Source organism: Lissotriton helveticus, chromosome 7 (genome assembly GCF_964261635.1).
Source record: "Lissotriton helveticus chromosome 7, aLisHel1.1, whole genome shotgun sequence".
Classification (NCBI taxonomy): domain Eukaryota; kingdom Metazoa; phylum Chordata; class Amphibia; order Caudata; family Salamandridae; genus Lissotriton; species Lissotriton helveticus.
In genome coordinates, this window is record NC_136068.1 from 1,549,936,052 (window position 1) to 1,549,954,361 (window position 18,310).

At 39.7% G+C, this 18,310-nt stretch overlaps 1 protein-coding gene across 3 annotated transcripts in view; it reads right to left on the bottom strand.

The window, feature by feature from the left end:
- The window catches only part of TNNT1 (troponin T1, slow skeletal type), a 64,758-nt gene extending 47,303 nt beyond the window's left edge, over positions 1-17,455 (bottom strand). Inside the window, exons 1-3 of one of the 3 annotated variants that reach the window (XM_078655017.1) lie at positions 17,335-17,455; positions 9,394-9,426; positions 4,822-4,848 (exon numbers count right to left, since the gene is read on the bottom strand). In XM_078655017.1, the coding sequence (XP_078511143.1) occupies positions 4,822-4,848; positions 9,394-9,426; positions 17,335-17,440 (166 nt within the window). In that variant the 5' untranslated portion in view covers positions 17,441-17,455. The remainder of the gene's footprint in view (positions 1-4,821; positions 4,849-9,393; positions 9,427-17,334) is intronic. The other 2 variants (XM_078655018.1, XM_078655019.1) reach the window with 2 other exon arrangements.
- Positions 17,456-18,310: the final 855 nt, after the last annotated feature.

The window sequence follows — 18,310 nt, forward strand, 5'->3', positions numbered from 1 at the left end:
GAACTACAAGAAGAGAACAGGAGTGAGGAAAATCCAAGAGAAAGAAGAAAAACAAGTGAAAAACGGTGTGATAGACTATGGAAGAGACAGGGTGAAAAAGAGAGGGAGTGAGAACGACGTCCTATAAAGGGGAGAAGGGCGGGAGAGGGAGTCGGGAGAGCAATCGATACGCGCATAAGAGGTGGGTATCCCAAACAGAGCAACTTACATTTCTCCTTATCGCACATGGGTCTGTTGCGCCAAGGCGCTCAGATTGAAAATGTCATTCGAAAAATAAAGGACCCCACCCCCAAGCAAGTAAATAGTGCGTAGTCTCACTGGTAATTCAACATCACTGAAACAGGCTGCCAACGGAGTGTTTCTAGACAAAACTTCATACATCGAACCAAAACAGATCAGTTTGTTACTCGAGATCCAACTGCTAGTTATCAGCCTGCCATTTCTTACATTAGTAACAAAAAGCACGGGCACACGGACAGCGGGGGGGGGGGAACGGGCACACGGACAGCAGGAGGGGGGGCGGGAAGGCAAGGAAAACAAGCACTCACCTGAACTTCCTCCGGCTGCGGTCGGCCGCGGAATGGCCAAAACAAACATGGACAACAACAAAAATAAACCCCGCCCACGGCCGCATGACATTGTCAAAGGGGCAGGATGAGTAAAAATGGCCGGAACGCCCCCGAATCTGCTCCGCAATTGACGGACAGATCTCTGTTCCAATGGCTAGCCTCCATTTATGGAGCTAGCCAATGGAACAGAGGGGCGGGACATGAGTACACATCTCTAGACATAAGCTTTCGCCTTGCGCAGAAAGTCTGCTGCGCAGCCTTTCGGCGAGGCGAAACCTAAAAAGGGCTACGTACTATGGCTCACCACAGAGGATCTGCATTGTTTATCACAGCTGGAAGACAATGCTGGCCACCTGCCCATGAGGGCTTGATAGTTCTAATCATCTCAACAATAATACCTACTTCCTGCAATAATATTAAATCAAGATCTGGGAAATAGTATTATGATGAATTTTAGTTTTCAGGGAAGAGATTTTCAATAGATTGGATATAAATCTGATCCATTGCTCTTCAGATACTTGTGCCTCCAAACGTTCAGGAGATACCTTCAGCTCAGTATTGACCAGAAGCCAAACTTTTCTTGAATTGCCTTGTGTAATTACTTCATTCATTTTAGACCAGTTATACTCATAGAACTTTAGTTTCTTTTGTGCAAGCAATATATGATATTTATTTTCGAAATACCCAACTCAAGCACCAGCGTCACTCTTATTCTTTTTAATTTACGACATATCCTATTAAGTTCTTTTCTCAAAATGAAACACTCCCGTTCATACCACCATAAAACTTGCTTATAAGCTTACAGATAATGGTCAGGTAATAAAAAGTTAATCATTAACTAGATCACTTATTTTATTTACACAACTACCACACACCTATGTAAATGGTCTCAAGCCGAAGGTGAACAAATATGTTGTCCAGTCGGCATATGTCCAAGTAACCCTACAGTTCAAGATAGAAAATCAGTTTGATCGCATATCATCCTATCCACGAGGCCGTGGTGAGCTTGAGAATCATGTTCTTAACTCAGCATCTGAAGTAGAGTAGCGGTCATGGCCTTGAAAATGTTTTCTTTACGCTGCCTCCTATGTTTGGGAAATGTACTTACTTCAAAAAAGACATGTTCGAGCATTATACCTTTGGAATATTGCTTATTCTGTGACCATCTGCAAAAGTCAAGATTTAGTGTATGTTTAACACTAATTCTTCGTAGTGCTCATCTTCAGGCTGGGCAAGGATTACCAGTAAAATGTCTTGTTCGCACAGGGTGGGAAAAACCTATATTATGGTCTAGTTAGATGGGTTTGGATTACCCCAAAAATGATTGCCCATTTTGAGTGGGATGTGGATTCCCCCAAATGCCACTGACCATATGGTGTGACATGCTCTCGAAGGCATGAAAACATAGAAATTGGATGGACATCTGACGAAGGGGTGTGGCTACAGAGTGTGGCCACTCATTATTTTTGATATGTCATCACTTGATAATTTTGTTATTACTCATGCTCTAGCATATGAGGGTATACAATCTCAAATTCTTCCAGGTTTTCCACAGCACAGAGAATCTTTTCCTGCTTCACCACGCCATAGAACTCCACTCCTCTAGTTAGTGCAAATTAAGAACTGCCAATGCATCTGAATGTAAGGAGGGAAATGTCTCCAATTTACAAGAAGCATAATGCTGTCTGAAGGGGGAATTGATAACATTAAAAATGGATGGTAATGTGGCAAAGGTCCAGCATCTCCCAAACCACAGTACAGAGGTTTGTAACTCTGGTGTACATTGGTCAAACGCTTTGTAAGATTAACTAGTACGCTGTGTTGTTAGGTAAATTTAGAATATATAAAGGCTAGGTAGATGTGTTTGTGCATTGAGTATTTCCTCAAGGACTGAGCATCCTCCAGCATTTTCTTTAATCCCAATGCCACAATAAACTCACTCACCATGGTGCGCTGTTGTGCCGTCCAGTCAAGTAGGCGTAGCAGAAAGGAGGAGAGAGGGGCAATGATAAAGAAAGTCAAATTAGTACCATGCTAGTGCACCCTCGCTCTCCCTAGCCCCCTAAAACCTTGAGATCTTCTCCTCACAACTTCCAGCTGGAGAGGTCACACAGAGGCAGAGATGTTGCACCTAACTCTTCAGGGCCAAGAAATCAAACATGGACATAAATAATACTGACAGATATGCAAACACAAATGCGTAAGGTGAAATCGGACCATGCGACCCTAATGTGCCTAAGTGAGAAAAAAATGTTAGGAGGAAGAAAAAGTTCTCTGGCCATATCAAGACTGTCGTCAAGAAACAGAAGAAAACTGGAATAAAAGAAGGGAGGACCTAGACATGAAAATGTTGCACACAACTGGAAAAGATTAATAGTAATTCCATTTTTTTTTTAAAAGTATAAGATATGTTATTTTTGTTGGTGAAATCATTCTTCGTGACCTCAAAAACAAATGCAAGAATAATAGACTTCAAGGTCTCTGCAGAGGTTCTAGGGGAAAGTATACATTTTTTGTTTGGACAATTTCCTAAAAAAGGGAAAGAGATTGGTTAAGTATTGTAAAAACTGATAAAAACTGGTGAGTTGTGGTGAAACTAAAAATTCACAAGGAAACTAACGAAATAAAGGTATTAAGAAACATTTTTCAAAAAGTAAAAGCTAGAAATTATGGGCTGATAATTGGAGGAATGGAGTAATCCGTCCTCAAAAGCGCCAAGAAACCTACCTGGTGAACGTTGCGCTATACAAATATTTTAACATAACATAACATAACAATGGCATATCACCACCAGTAGAAATATTTGTACATTACTGTACACTGCTAAGTGTGCCCAAAAACAGTAGAAAGGTTATTGGAATATTAGGGCATGTACACATTGTGCAAGAGTGGTGTTAGTGTCATGTTATGCACAGTGAGCAGAGGAGGCATCTGTGTCATGCGAAAGAACGTGTATAATAAAGTGTATACGAAAGCTATACACTGTGTGCAAGAGCATTGTCAGTGACCCCCATATACACTGAGTACACGAAAACGGAGTGTCTTGCCATATACAGTGTAGGGAACCTACGCCAAAGCAATGTATACACAAAAAACCTCTGCAAATATCTGGTGAAAATTTAGTTTACCAAGGAAGGTTATATGGGCAGTTTGTGTTCCTGAACATAGCCTCTTGGTCAGAATGGCCATCTACATGCCATAAACCTGGATGATATGACCCCAATACAACACCATGACAATGGAACAATCTAACTGTATATGGTTGATCTAGCCATCTCTTTTTCTAATCACTTGATGGATACTCACAAATGCTGGTAACCATCAGCCTTATCTAGTAATAGACATCCACAGGTGATTGTGCTTTTCTTGTCACCTAGTTCAGTTTTCGTCTATTCACAAGCACTACAAATGCTTCTAGTAATCTTCCTCGAATCGATTCTAGTACTTGGAGCACAACAAATATCCATTCCTTCTTCTGACCTAACTCTATTTTGGTTTGGTAAAAGAGGTCTTCAAATGCCTGGGTAGTTCTTCTATCCTATCACCCATCTGACCTATTGATGGTTGATAATTTCACCTTGTACCATTCTTAAACTCAATTCTATTCTCAAAGCGATTGCAAATTACAAATACTTCCATGATTCTTGTTACACATCCCTGCCTGACCCCAATCACAAACACACCATGAAACCTATGACCATTCTCAATTAAATCCTATATCTTCACTAATATTACATTTTAGATCAATTGTCTATCTGTGCCCATAATGACCAACTATTCTTATAGCACACCTCAATTCTGGTCTGGTCAATTTGAGTTATATGATACTCAAATTTATCTTTTCCTTGTCTAAATGATGGACAGTCACAAACACTTATATAGCAAATGAAGAAGGCCTATAATTTCTACAATCACCTGAACCCAAATCATGACCTATTTTTTCAGCAAAGGACAGCCTGGAAGTTCTGCTAATATTCTAACATTCTTGTAAATGTGTGGACAAATTGATTTTTTTCTGCTCTATCCTATTCTAGCCAAGTGATTAGCAGCCAAATAAAAACTTGTAACTCATTGACCCATCTCCATTCTGTCGCATGCACCATACTCAGCCCATATGTCATCAGCGTATATTGCTCTGCCCTTGCTCATTCCCGATCCAGGCTAGTGCTGGCACATTAACCAAATAGGCTATCCAACTAGAGTTGCCTGTCTCCTTCTGAGTCCATGCCCCCTTTTTGAGTGTTTTCTTTACCTTCTTCCACCGGCTCTTCTGGCTCCTCTTTGTTAGCAGCAGCATCAGCAGGACAAAGTTACAGCCAAACAAAAGAAAGAGAGAGCAAGAGTGTGTGAGTGCGGAGCAGGCAGATACAGAGCGAGGTAAGGGTTGTGTATGTACTGACTGCAGAGCCTGCCGACAGCTGGGAGTGAAACAGGGGAAGACTGGAGGAGGTCTTACGGCTATGTAATCCAGATCTTGATAGCAATGCATAGTGCAACATCACAGTTCAAGGGACTTGGTACTCAAGCTATTCACTTTAGAAAGCACTACACTAATTATGATGAATAGCAGCAAATGACTGCCCATGTACAAACCAAAAGATATTTTGTTAAAGTGTATGGAAAAGAAGTCATAGGTGAGTCAAACTCAGAGCTGGATGGATCTACGGGGAAATTGGGAGAATGCCCAACAGACCCGTGTCTTGAATAGCTAGCAGGATTTGGGAAGAGTGTTTTTCAACTGTGACAACTTTTTGTAGGTACCAGCCTATTGGAGGTTCTCATGCTTTTATCATAGGCCAGTGGTTCCGGGGTGGGCTCAGAAAAAGTGGCAAGGAGAGAGGATGTGGCCTAAGGGCTAGGGCAGTCGACTTCAAATCTCGGGAACCGGGTTTAAGTCTCGGCAACAACGCTCAGCATCCTGTGGGTAAATCACTTAATCTCCATGTGCCCAACAAAAAAGAATGTGTCCTTATGTAATGCAACTGGTGCTCATGTAAAGCGCTCCGATACCTGATACCTTCAGGTCAAGTTTGCGCTATATGAAAAATAATTTATAATTTCCTCAGTAATGTCATGTAAGAGTTCATCAGTCATGTCATCAATGATGTAATTTAACAGTCCATGAGTGATGTAATATGTGAGGTCATAAGCAGTGCACACATTGGGGTAGCAAGTAATAGTTCGTTCACTAAACTGTAACAGGTGAATTTCGTGGTTTTCGTTTTTTTAATTTAGTTCTTGTCTCTTTTCAATGCCTAATTGTAAGGTCAATTTAAACTATGTTTTTTTCAATGAATGTCTGTGTTTTTTAACGGAAATTAAGAACTTATTACCATACCTGTTTATAAAATCACTTTAACCTCTGATTTTCTTCAGTGAATTTCTGTGTTTTTTTAATCATATTCCAAGATGGGAACATACACACCTACCTCAGGTAACCTGACCATAACCTACTCAGGGAGCGCCCTACTCCCACTGTTCATGGCCAAGGCTTTGCACAATGGGGGTTGGTCGCAGGCCTGACCTGCGCTCAAGGTCATGGGAGCGGCAGGGATCCCTATGGACGCCACCACCACATGGGCCCAGGTTTCCGAGTATGCTCACCCTTCCCCTTATGGGCTCTTTTCAAAAACATTTTATGACTCAGTGATTAACTCCCTAAGTCCTGTCCTGTAATGGGGACTGCAACATTTCCACCCAATGTTATCGCCACCCAATCAGATTGTTTTGCAGCGCAGACCTGGTTCTGTTACCACAGTACTGACATGGCAGATGGGCAAAATACTCCCAGCTCTCAGGAATGTTTTGAATTTTGGTCCCACGGTACCATATGATGTGACCAATCATCTAGATATTTCTACCTTTTTTGAGGGTTAACCCCTTTATGTGCTACCTGAGCCCCTCTTTAAATGCTAATTTTTCAAAAACATCTGTACAGATTTGCACCAAATTACCAAAAGCACTCTTTCTGACTTAAATTTGAAATATTTGCCAAATTTGGTGTAATTCTGTACAGCTGTACTTTCTGTATCAGAGAGCAAAGTTTCCTGTGGGGATTAGCATGGAAATCTCACTTTTGGACCCTCCCTTTTCATGGTCATTGTTTGTCAAAACAGCACAAAACTTTCCATAAAAGAGACAAAGTGTATGAACTTTTCTTTTTAAACGTTTTGTGCAGATTGTTTAAATGGTACCACTGTTAAGAAAACAAAACATGCCTTTCCTATGGAAACTCCAACTTTAAAAGCACAGTGACAACCAGCTCTGACCTAACTAGTCCTACGAAGTGACATCTGCAGCTATGTTTATATATGTTCATCTTTTAAATACAGTTGCAATGATTCGGGTAATGCTAATGCCGCCACACCGTTTACTATTGTGTAACTGGCAGGTTCCTAATCGAAGCCTAACTGATGTTGATAAACTGGACAAATAGTGTGATGGCCATAAACAACGAACAAATGAGATCCATGCATAAACTAAGTGATATAGAAAGAGCTAGGTTGGGAGACATAGCGACTATAGATGCAGCTACTGAAATCTGGTTCTTCAATAGGAATACCTGCTTTATAGATACATTGTCATTCTTAAAACTACAGACAGTAGCACCAAGAGATTCTACAAGAGTGACTGTGGCCGTCCCTTTTAACAAACAATTTCATATGTTAGGAAAGATAGATAGATAGATATATAGCTAGATAGATAGATAGATAGATAGATAGATAGATAGATAGATATATAGATAGATAGATAGATAGATAGATAGATAGATACGATAGATAGATACGATAGACAGATGTTGACATATAAAGACAAATAAATGTAGATGCAGATAGAAAAAAGATACCTCTACAGGAAAATACCCCGACAGATGGAAACTGATGTAGAAGGCTGGTTATACAGACATACAAGTGGCTACAGAGATTGAAAGATGATGTTACAGACAAAGCAAGGGACAAGGAAAACAAAGTCTAGATGCAGATACAAATAAACAGAGTTATGCACAAATAGACGCATAATTAGACACTCGGACAGAAAGATAAAGATACATTTAGGTACAGCTACTGGTACAAGAGACAAGTGAGGACTGATATTTAAATGGCAGATACATAGATAGCGAAAGAAACAGATGCGGAGGTAGATTGGGACATAGATATCAAATACAGGTAGACACAGAAATACAAAAAGACAGATAGATACAGTTATATACCAAGAACGATACAGGGAGAGCTGGATACAGAAACAAAGAGACTTCTACATATACTAAAAATGACCACTAAATGGATAAATAAACAGATGAGACCAGTACTTAATTTGTGTAGTTAGTTTAAGCGGTAGGCACCAATATTCATTTTTGTGCAAAAGAACTTACTTTTCTTTATCAGCCTTTGACCCAGAGCACAAAACATAAAAAAGGAGAAAGGAGTAGATAAAGAAAGACAGCAAAGCAGCAATAAAAGTAGAAAGCAAGGATAAAAAAGAATATGTAGGAGTGTATAGAGTGTTTCTGCTATAGAGATAGGAAGTGTAGGGGTGAAAAAAAGAAGCATGAGCTGGAATCAAAAGAAGACATCCTTTGTTTTTTGCAACCTCAGCATCCATCTCTTAAGAAAACAGTTGGGGCGTGCACCTATTTTTCACCAATTAATCTGGATGGGGCAATAAATGAAATGCATACTGGTACAAATGTCACCAAATGGACACACAAACAGGCATTTATTTGCCAAATGGAAAATAGCAATCTAAAAGATGCATTATTGATATAAATATTTGGAATGAAAGAGTCCAGTAGGTCTGAAATAGAAATACAGAGGCTCCTACTAAGATAGAAAAAACAATAGAAACATTGAGAGAGGGAAAGATATATTATGGTCAAGCATCACAATAAATATGTATGGAACATGTATATGAACTTGTAATTTTCATAGTCTTCACATGTGAAAATGCAAACTACTCTCCATGGACCCTTTGAGTGTGAAGCTTGGGGTAAGTGTGAATCAGAAAGAGTCATGAATTCTCACCAACGATGCACCTTAGTATAAAACACATATGCTGTGGCGGTTATACCAGGTGTGTAAGGGACCTGTTAATATTTCTGACCTAAACAACATCTGCTGAAATTGGATATAGTAAGTAACTTAGGGCCTGATTTAGATCTTGTCAGATGGGTTACTCTGTCACATCATATCCTATTGGATTTTATATATCGGCAGACGGGATATCCGTCACGGTTGTGACGGAGTAACCCGTCCACCAAGATCGAAATAATGCCCCTAAGTGTGTGATTTAGAGCCAAGTGGTGTACAAAATCCTCTTGTTTCTGGAAGTAAAGCAAAAACCATGAGAGAATTTGCCCGGTGAATTTCTACACCGTTCCATCAGTATAAAGGAGGAAATTCTAAGGATTAATTTGCCCTTGGATTTTGCATTTCCTCCAGAAGTTGGAAGATTTTCCAGACTCTAAACTAGGGGGAAAATATTTATACCCTTCACTGACAAACACTTGCAGTGTTGAAGAGCTAAATAACAGATATAATACACCTGAAATCAGCAGTATAGAGTGTGCCATTCGTTGTGAAGCTGCGCTAAAATAAGACGTCACAGTTAGAAAAAATCCTATAATCAAAATTGTGTAGGGTAATCCCTTCTCAGTTTCACATCCGCCCTGATCCAGTGACTTGGTGAGTATTTCCTGCATAAAAGGAGCTACTTGACCCATCACAGCTCCTCTCCGTGTTCCTCAAGAGTACCCCTAACCCACAAAAAAACCAAACCCACAAATAATATTTCAGAAGAAATTAAAAGAAAAACACACTATTAATACCTGGCACGTCCTCAGGCTCAAGCTCTTCGGTTACTGCACACCACAAAGGTAAGTAGGGGTGGAGGAGGTAAGGATTGTAAGGAGAACACGCCGAAGAGAGAAAGGAAGAATCATTAGAACACTTCCACGTCAAAGGGACAAGCACACAGTTAGGTAGGACTGTGCTGCGCCATTTTGGCCTGGAGTCAAAGATGGCCAAATCCCACAGAATCAAAGATTTAAGTGGGTGTGAAGAACTCCTCTCAGGGACTAGAAATGGATGAAATTTCTCTGCAAAGACATACATCTTTTACCATTCCCATGCTAGGGAAAGTGAATAATTTTACAGGGAAATTGTGCTTTCTGTTGGTGGATTTTAATTTTGAATTATAACAATCCCAAGTTTATCAAAATTCTAAAAATATATTTATAACTTTTTACAAAGAATCCCAACTGTTTAAAAACACCTAAATACCTTTCACTGAAATGGGCTTATTTGCTATGAAGATAACATATTTGTCTGAGTTTTCTTAAATAAGTGGTTGTTATAAAATTGATGTTTCTGCACAACACATGTACATTCTATCAAAAGTTCTCCACTTTTTAAGAATTTCTAAATGCCAGTTAAAACAACTTCCTTGATCTTTAAAAAGTTGGACTTGCTTCATACTGTTATGTAAGTAATTCATATATTTAAAAGTATAAGCACAACCTATCCAAAGTTTTACCAGCTCTTTAGGAGTTTTAAATAGTTCAAAATGTTATGAAAGGTATACTTTGTTTCAGAGATCCAGCTCCTTGATCCTGTTGGGAGTTCCCTCCCTGTAAGGAGGTCCATCTTCCAGTCAGAGTTCGCTCTAATATTAGGGTCTCCTCTATTAGTCAAAAGGTCCTTTGCTCGTAAGTTATCCTAGTAAGGTTCTTCTATACCTATTTGCAGGTCCTTTCCTGTTTAGAGTTACATCTCATAGTAGGAATCATCCCCTTTGCTAATGAAAGTCCTCTACCTTAGTAAATATTTTTCTCTTAGCACAGGAGTACCATCAGATATCATAGCCCACTCTTCTCTCCTATTCTAGGTTTTGTTGTCTAAAGTCTGTTTTTAGGTCTGCTGTAATGAGGCTAGGGCACCGGGGGAATAACTCTAAGCCAGGGCGCCGCATCAGTGGAAATCATCTGTTAGCGAGAGTCTCAGATCCACCGAATCGAACGAGCCTTACCTTCCTCTTCATGCTCTGCTCAACCAAACCAGAAAAATCCATGAGTAAAGAATAGAAGAAAGGGATTAGTATCACAGTGACATTTAACTGCAACCCCCACACGATGCAGATGTGATGACTATTAGTGTGGGAGAGTATGGCTGTTGTTAAGTGGTATGAATGCAGTTGCATCAATATGAGTGGATAGATGGTTATATTGATGGATGGGTTGACTTAAAAAACATCTTTTAATGTGACCAGTAGCAGTGACTCCTTGTTTTGAATGTTTCCCTTTAATTTGCTCTAAGACAGCCCTCACACTGACCACATTTCCAGCATTCCAGATCGATGCATACATTAGAATACTTCGGAACTGCATATAAACATGTGGAACATACATTATATATTGTCATTAAAGTCCACTGTAAAATGTTACCGGATCCCTCTGCGGCTTGAGCCTGTGCTGGGAAAAGGAGAATTTAACAAGCAGCATAGCCCGGGGCTAATGGGATGTAATGCAATTCACACATTCTTCAAACAGAGGGTGGGACGTTGTAAGTTTAACAGGAAGAAAGAGGAAGATATTGTTCGAGCAGAGTTCAAATGCCCATTATTGTTGGCTCCCTGCTACTCACTTGACTTCAATGGAGCTTTCAGCGTTGCAACATTCTAAAAAATCCTTACTGCTACTGCTCAGGTTGGGGCACAGTAGTTAATGTTGCTGACAGTGCTGATACAAACAGAAGCATGCTTGACAAGCACACAAAAACACTATCTACATAGCACACACACACACACACACACACAAACAAACAAAAATAAATTTCCACTCAGTACCTACATTAGAAATTGTAGTGCACAACAGACACAGAAAAACACTTGGGGTCTGCTTCGTTAAGGTCGCTTACACGTTTGAGTAAGTTTACACTTTTGAGTAGGTTTACTACTTTTCAGTATTTACAAACTCCGAGTGTTAGTTACCACTAAAAAAAAAAAGTACTAAGTCGAGAACTACACATGGCTAAACACATGGCTAATAAACACAACGGAGAAAGAAGGGTCAGAGGGAGAGTATTTAAAGACCTACCCAGGGTAAAGTGCCCCTACCAAGAATGTAAGAAACAAAAAACACACACTGGGGGTCTGCAGCTGGACCAAATATGCTCCAAACAACAAACTGACAAAAAAAACGCTACCTAAGTCGGTGAGTGTTTGCCAATACTGTGTAGTTTAGATTTTTACAGAGTATTTAAAACATGACCTGTGCAGTGGGATTCACTTCAAATATAGATTAGACCCATACAGAGGAGTAGGATGTCCATCAACGTCAGATGTAGATCATATATTCTCATTTGGTCATCCAAATAGGAATGGTATATCCCATGATCATTGGGAAAAATCCATAACCTAGATTTAACTGGGTCTTATCTCCAGATGTAGTGAAGACCAATTGAGCAGAAGGATCGTGATGGAATCTACGGCCATAATGCAGTTATTTGTTTAAGCTGCATCTCTGCACTGTTCTTTTACTGAGGGAGCAAGTTATATTAAAGCTTTGGTATTGATCAACTATCCTTTTTTAACCTTACTACACTACATTTATTTTGCACTGCACTAGATTCCATCACGATCCTTCTGCTCAATTGGTCTTCACTACATCTGGAGATAAGACCCAGTTAAATCTAGGTTATGGATTTTTCCCAATGATCATGGGATATACCATTCCTATTTGGATGACCAAATGAGAATATATGATCTACATCTGACGTTGATGGACATCCTACTCCTCTGTATGGGTCTAATCTATATTTGAAGTGAATCCCACTGCACAGGTCATGTTTTAAATACTCTGTAAAAATCTAAACTACACAGTATTGGCAAACACTCACCGACTTAGGTAGCGTTTTTTTTGTCAGTTTGTTGTTTGGAGCATATTTGGTCCAGCTGCAGACCCCCAGTGTGTGTTTTTTGTTAACCACATGGCTAACCACTGGGACGGCACCACCCTAACACAGAAGATAATGGAGAGAGGAACTTAAAATAAATCACCATATTAAATAATATCAAATTAAGTTAAATTAATAAAAAAACAAAATATATAAATATTTATTAATTTATGTTAATATATATGTATGAAATAGAGCATATTTATTATTTAATTATACATTATCTTAATATCGTATTATGAATTTCATAAATAATGTAGCAAAAAAGATTATTAATGTCATTGTAGTTCTTTCTATACATTACTTTTGATAAGTTTTAATTCACATTACAAATATTTTTTCCTCTAGGTGGTATTTTTTTTTACACTTCAGAAATATTGTTTTAATTGTATTTAATATATTTCCATTGATTAAAATTTTCATTCACAATTTATTTAATAGTGCTCAGTTTCTTTTTCTTTGTTCTACTTTTAAAGTAAATATATACAATTAATTTACATTAATATTAACATAAAAATATTTTCAAGATTTATTTTCAAGTTAAAATAGACATTTTTATTTTTCACTTTACTTTACCATTTGGAGATCTCCGCATGGTAAAGTATAGGGAAAAATAAATGAAGAAGATTCTTGGCATTGCAAAGTTAGCCTTTCATCCTTTTGAAGGCCAGCAAATTAAGTGCCATTAGATTGGGTAATACGCAGAAGTTAGAGAACTGCGAAAAGGAGAAGTGTGGGTTGGTACGCTATGGGAAAGAAAAGCAAATGAGTTACTTTAGCCTCAGGTCAGTCATGGAGGCTCAAGGGAGCATTTTCAAGCTAAGCCAAGATGAGAGCAACATTTTTAAGTTTGATCAACCAAGCAGGGAGCAGCACTGTGATAGAATCTGTATGAAAGCTACAAGAGAAGAAGCAATAGAAAAATTCCAGCCCCATGATGGGTTACAGAGAGCACACACATTGGAGAAATTATGCTTTTAAGAGGACACAAATAAGAGTCGGAAAACTAACCAGACAGCGTCTGCCTGAAACGTGAAAAATCAAATGTCATTGGAAAGAGAAACTAAAGCCCACTGCTAGAAAAGAAACACTAAAAGGCAAAACAAATGTATTCCATAGCCACTTAGCAGAACTAGTACAGAAAGTGGGTTTCTGAAAGAAGTTGGGTAGCAATAGATTTGATGAAAAGCTTGCTCTTGTTTGGTGCACACTTCTAAGTTATTTTCTTTTTAGTAGTTCCGACTGCTGTGGTCAGTTATTGTTGCTAAGGGGAAGAGGCAAAATTAGTTTAGTGGCTTGGCTCAGCAAATTGGATCGACAGAAGGTGACCTCCATATTAAGAGATCCCCAAAAAGTTGGCTGGGATCTTATTGCTGAAAGTGCTCAGAGGGCAGAAGCATTTCCTGCAAAATAGAATGCCACGGGGGCAGCCATGTTGCTGTAGCCGACTCAGCGTTCAAGTTTGTTTTCTAGACACTGTTTCTGAAAAACAAAATGGCAATGAGCCTGATGTGCAGGCAGCTTTCTCCCTGCATGTCGGGACTTTTGTTTGATTTTCCTGCCCAAGTTTGCCATGCCTCTCATTGTGGGCTTGGGCAGGGAAAATGTCTGTTGAGTACTGCCCAATGTATGAAAGGTGGTGGCCCTGTGGCGGGCAGGCTGTTGTCTTTCTGGCCATGGCTCCACTGACGGCCAATCAACAGGGTTCTACATGAATATTGCAATCTAAATATCAGCCTGCAATAATATTGACCCAAAAGTATTCTACACTTACATTGGCAATATTTTGGAGTTATTATAGTCATGGTATATCTGCAGGTCAATAGTTTTCACTGAAATATTGTGTACCCAACCTCCTAATGAGACGAGGGAGCAGTGAGCCTGGCAGGGTGAAAGAACCATTAATTTCCAAAGGGTTTCCCTTCCTGTCAAACTATAATTGAACTTCTAAATCTTTAATGAAATGGCCACAATACTGGACCTGCATAGGAGGATTGTGAACGAACTCTGATTCCGTTTGTGTGGGGGAGAGGAGGGTGGATTTTGACATCTCCCACTGTTAATGGATCCTGGGAAAAGATAGCCCAAAAATGGTATATCTTATTTTAGGGAATCGTATTTTTAGTTGTGTAGCATCAGGGCTCGTTTTCTGAGCCTCTGCAACAAAGCTCTGAAATGAACAGTGTTCATTTACAATTTGGCACCGTCATGCACATTTATAATACGTTTAGGCTTGACTGTATTTGATCAATTTTCTTATATACTTTTCCTGAGTTGCTATGCTTTCTGTATCTTATTAATGCCTCATGTCTTGAGAATGTGACGTTACATTGTGATTCAGGAGCTAGGAGCAATTGGTGGTATCCTGAGTTCAGATAGATTTTTTTTATAACGTTTCAGGCAATTGACTTCATCTACTACATCATCAACTATTGGCGTGCTATGGCATTCTCCCTTGATGCCTTGTTTGATAGATGCATGTCAGTGCAGATACGTACAACATCTGGTTGCTTTTGCTCCTTTACAACGGCTATTGGGAACATCATGAATTTGGTCCACCTACTTTTTCGATTATGTCTGCCTTTTGAAGTCAATCTGCTCTTCCAACTTATGTCTTATAGGGAAGCCTACTCTGCAACTGGCTGTATGGTGCACTCAGTGAGTAGGGAGATCTTCCTGTTATTTAGAAATATTTTGCCATGCAAAAGGATTTAATATTCTAAGATGAGTCCATCTTGCTTGGTTTGGTGGATGCTTATTGCAAATTGTGTAAATTACAATTGCTCTGTTATGTTATGTCATGTTATGTTAGAGAGCATTTATAGAGCGCAGCTTGCACTCCGAGGAGTATCATGGAACAGCAGTTGATTGAGTTGCGGGCAGAACGTAATAAAGATGAGAACTGGACTAAGAGGGGTTAGATGAGTGCTCTGCATAGTACATCTGGGACAGTAAAAATCCTAGTTTTCAGGGACTTCCTAAAGAGGATTTCTGGTTGAATGAAATGGAGGCTACTAGGGAATTGGTTCCACACTTTTGTGCCTAACACTGTAATGGATTTGCCCCCTTTTGAGATAACCCTGAAGGCAGGGGATTTTAATAGATTTAAATTGGAAGAGTTAAGCGTCTGGCAAGGTACACTGTGGGTGAACCTAGACCGAAGTTACTCCCAGAGGAATGAAAGCTTCTGAAAGTAATTATTAGGATTTTAAACTGTGTTCTTTTGTGGACAGGTAACCAATGCAGTGTATTGAGAGTGGCTAATGCAGATGATTTCCTAGGCCATTTTAAAACTAGTCTTGCTGCAGCATGTTGAACCATCTGCAATTTATGAAGAACTGATTTATTGGTTCCTGTATAAAGGCTGTTGCAATAGTCGATTCTAGAAGTAATCACAGCTGTTGCAACAGTCTGACTTGTCATAATGGAAAGTAGATCAAAAAAGTTTAGTGATTTGATTAAGTGAAAGCAGGTGCCTTCTACAGATAGAGCTTGCTAATGGAAGAAAAAGGCAGAATCAAATCTGCCCCCCAGGTTTCTGGCAGCCGTTACTGTAGTCTGGGAGGAGGGGTGTCAGCCGGCCACCATCGGCTGGGGCAGACATTATTGCCCTTTCCCAATGGCATGATTTCAGTTTTTTCTGAGTTACATCTCAGGTGGTTGATGTTCATCCAGTAAAAAATGGTCTTTTTGTCTGGGACCAATACCAGCTGTGTTTAATCCGCAAATGAGATGGTCTCAATGTTGAAGGACGATATTAACCTTATCAGCTCTGTATTGTTGTACCTAATTAAGGTATCCGATTCTTGTGCTGTCACATAGATGTATGCTATTACTTGATATTGATCATGGTGAATAGGAAACAGGGAATATAGAATCATTAAAGCCACACTCAAGACGATAAAATGAGCACTTAAAGTACACAGAAAAGAACACTCAGCATATGCTCACAAGAACTGCACGGTTTACACACAAGCACCCACATGAAAGCACTCTGCACGATTGTGAAAACACTTAGGGCCCGATTACGAGTTTGGTGATGTGGGAGTGGGCAGCCACCGCCCTGTTTCCACACCGCCAGACAGGGTCGCTACACGCCTCCCAGATTACGAGTACAATCGTGGTCTGGCGGGCGGGCGGCATGTCGGTCGCGTGGTGATGCTGTAAAAAGACTCAAATGGGAGCCTTAATGCTGCATCACCGTGGGACAGCCATCACGCATTCCAGCACGGCATGGACTGTGATGGGCTGGAACTGGGGTTGCATGCACATAGGGGGGGAAGAGCATTTGCCCCCTGTAGGCACCAACATGCATAGGGCAATGAGGACCCTTTAGGGCCCCCTTTGTTTCCTGACCGCCAGCAGTTTCATGGTGTAAGAACCTCCATGAGATTGCTGGTGGTCAGGAAACTTGTAATATGCATGGAGGTTTGCGGCATATTGTGACCCTGGACTGCCGCACCACCAACAGGGAATGTGGTTCCTTGGAGGCTGTGGCGGTCTGATGGCCAAAGTTGTAATACGGCGATCGGACCACCGGTGCAGCAGTGGCTGGAGCACCACCGCCGTGCCACCATGAGTTCTTGCTGTCCAGGGACTGACAAACTCATAATAATGACCTAAATACTCAAACAGGGATGCTCAGCACGTACATACACTACAATATGTTGTTACATTATAAAACATACTCCTAATCATTGTAAAGCCAGGTGCATCCTCATGTATTGTGTAGTAGTGTTAGAAAAAGTCACTTCTGCAGTGGACTATCATGCTATCCCATGCCATGCAAATGAGTCAAATGGTAGCCGCTAACACACCTTCTTCTTCTGCCTCCTCTTCTTCTTCTGCCACAGAAAACAAAGCCAAGGTTAGAGAAGTAAACAGGAGAAGCTGCAGAGGCTGGCGCTTGCAGGTAAGAGCCATGAAATATGGTGGTTTCTCAAAGCATTAGTACCACTGAAAGGGCGTTTGGATAGTAGTCAGGTATTTCAAACACACATATGTCGGTGTATCTCCTTGTTTTTCTATAGGTCTGCTGGCCTGTTCACACTGCTGAGGCATCCTGAAGAGTCAAAGACCTATTTTCAGCCAATGTGCTTTGTCCCAGTCAGTACACACCCTCCTACTTTACTATATTTATCACTAATATTTCTCCAATATTATCATCTGCAATATTATTTATCTGGGTAGGTAAATTTGCTTTGTTTAGAATCTATTATTTGTCAATATTATTAACAAAGATGATGATTTATGATATCCCTTGCTCAGTATTCATAACTAGCAAATTAGGCGCAATATCTAAATATTAAGATTACATTTTTACATCAAAAATTCAAAACATTGAAAGACAAAGTAGAGTGAATCTGTTGTGAAGCATTGTACAGCGGCTTCATGGTAATGACCTTTGAACACCCATATGGAGTACATATACCTTTCATTCAAAAGATAGTAAAACATATATTGAATTGGAAATAATTATTTCATTGTTCTTAGCGTTGTAAGAACACAAAATTATAGAGGGGTTGGTTTGTATCTACTGGTGAATGTATTACTCATCTCATTTATCAGCCACCTCTGCCTTGCTGAAGCGGAATTTTCAAATGAAATATAAGATTAATTTTATTGAAATCAATATGTTGGAGAAGTAAAACCATCCACAGATAATTCGGCACCATGACTAAATATTTAAACTCTATTTCTCTATCATATATCTGGTAAATATTGATTCAATGTTTTTACCCTGATGAAGGATATGGTTTATAATCTGCCCGTTGAAACGTCAGTTTTATTAGA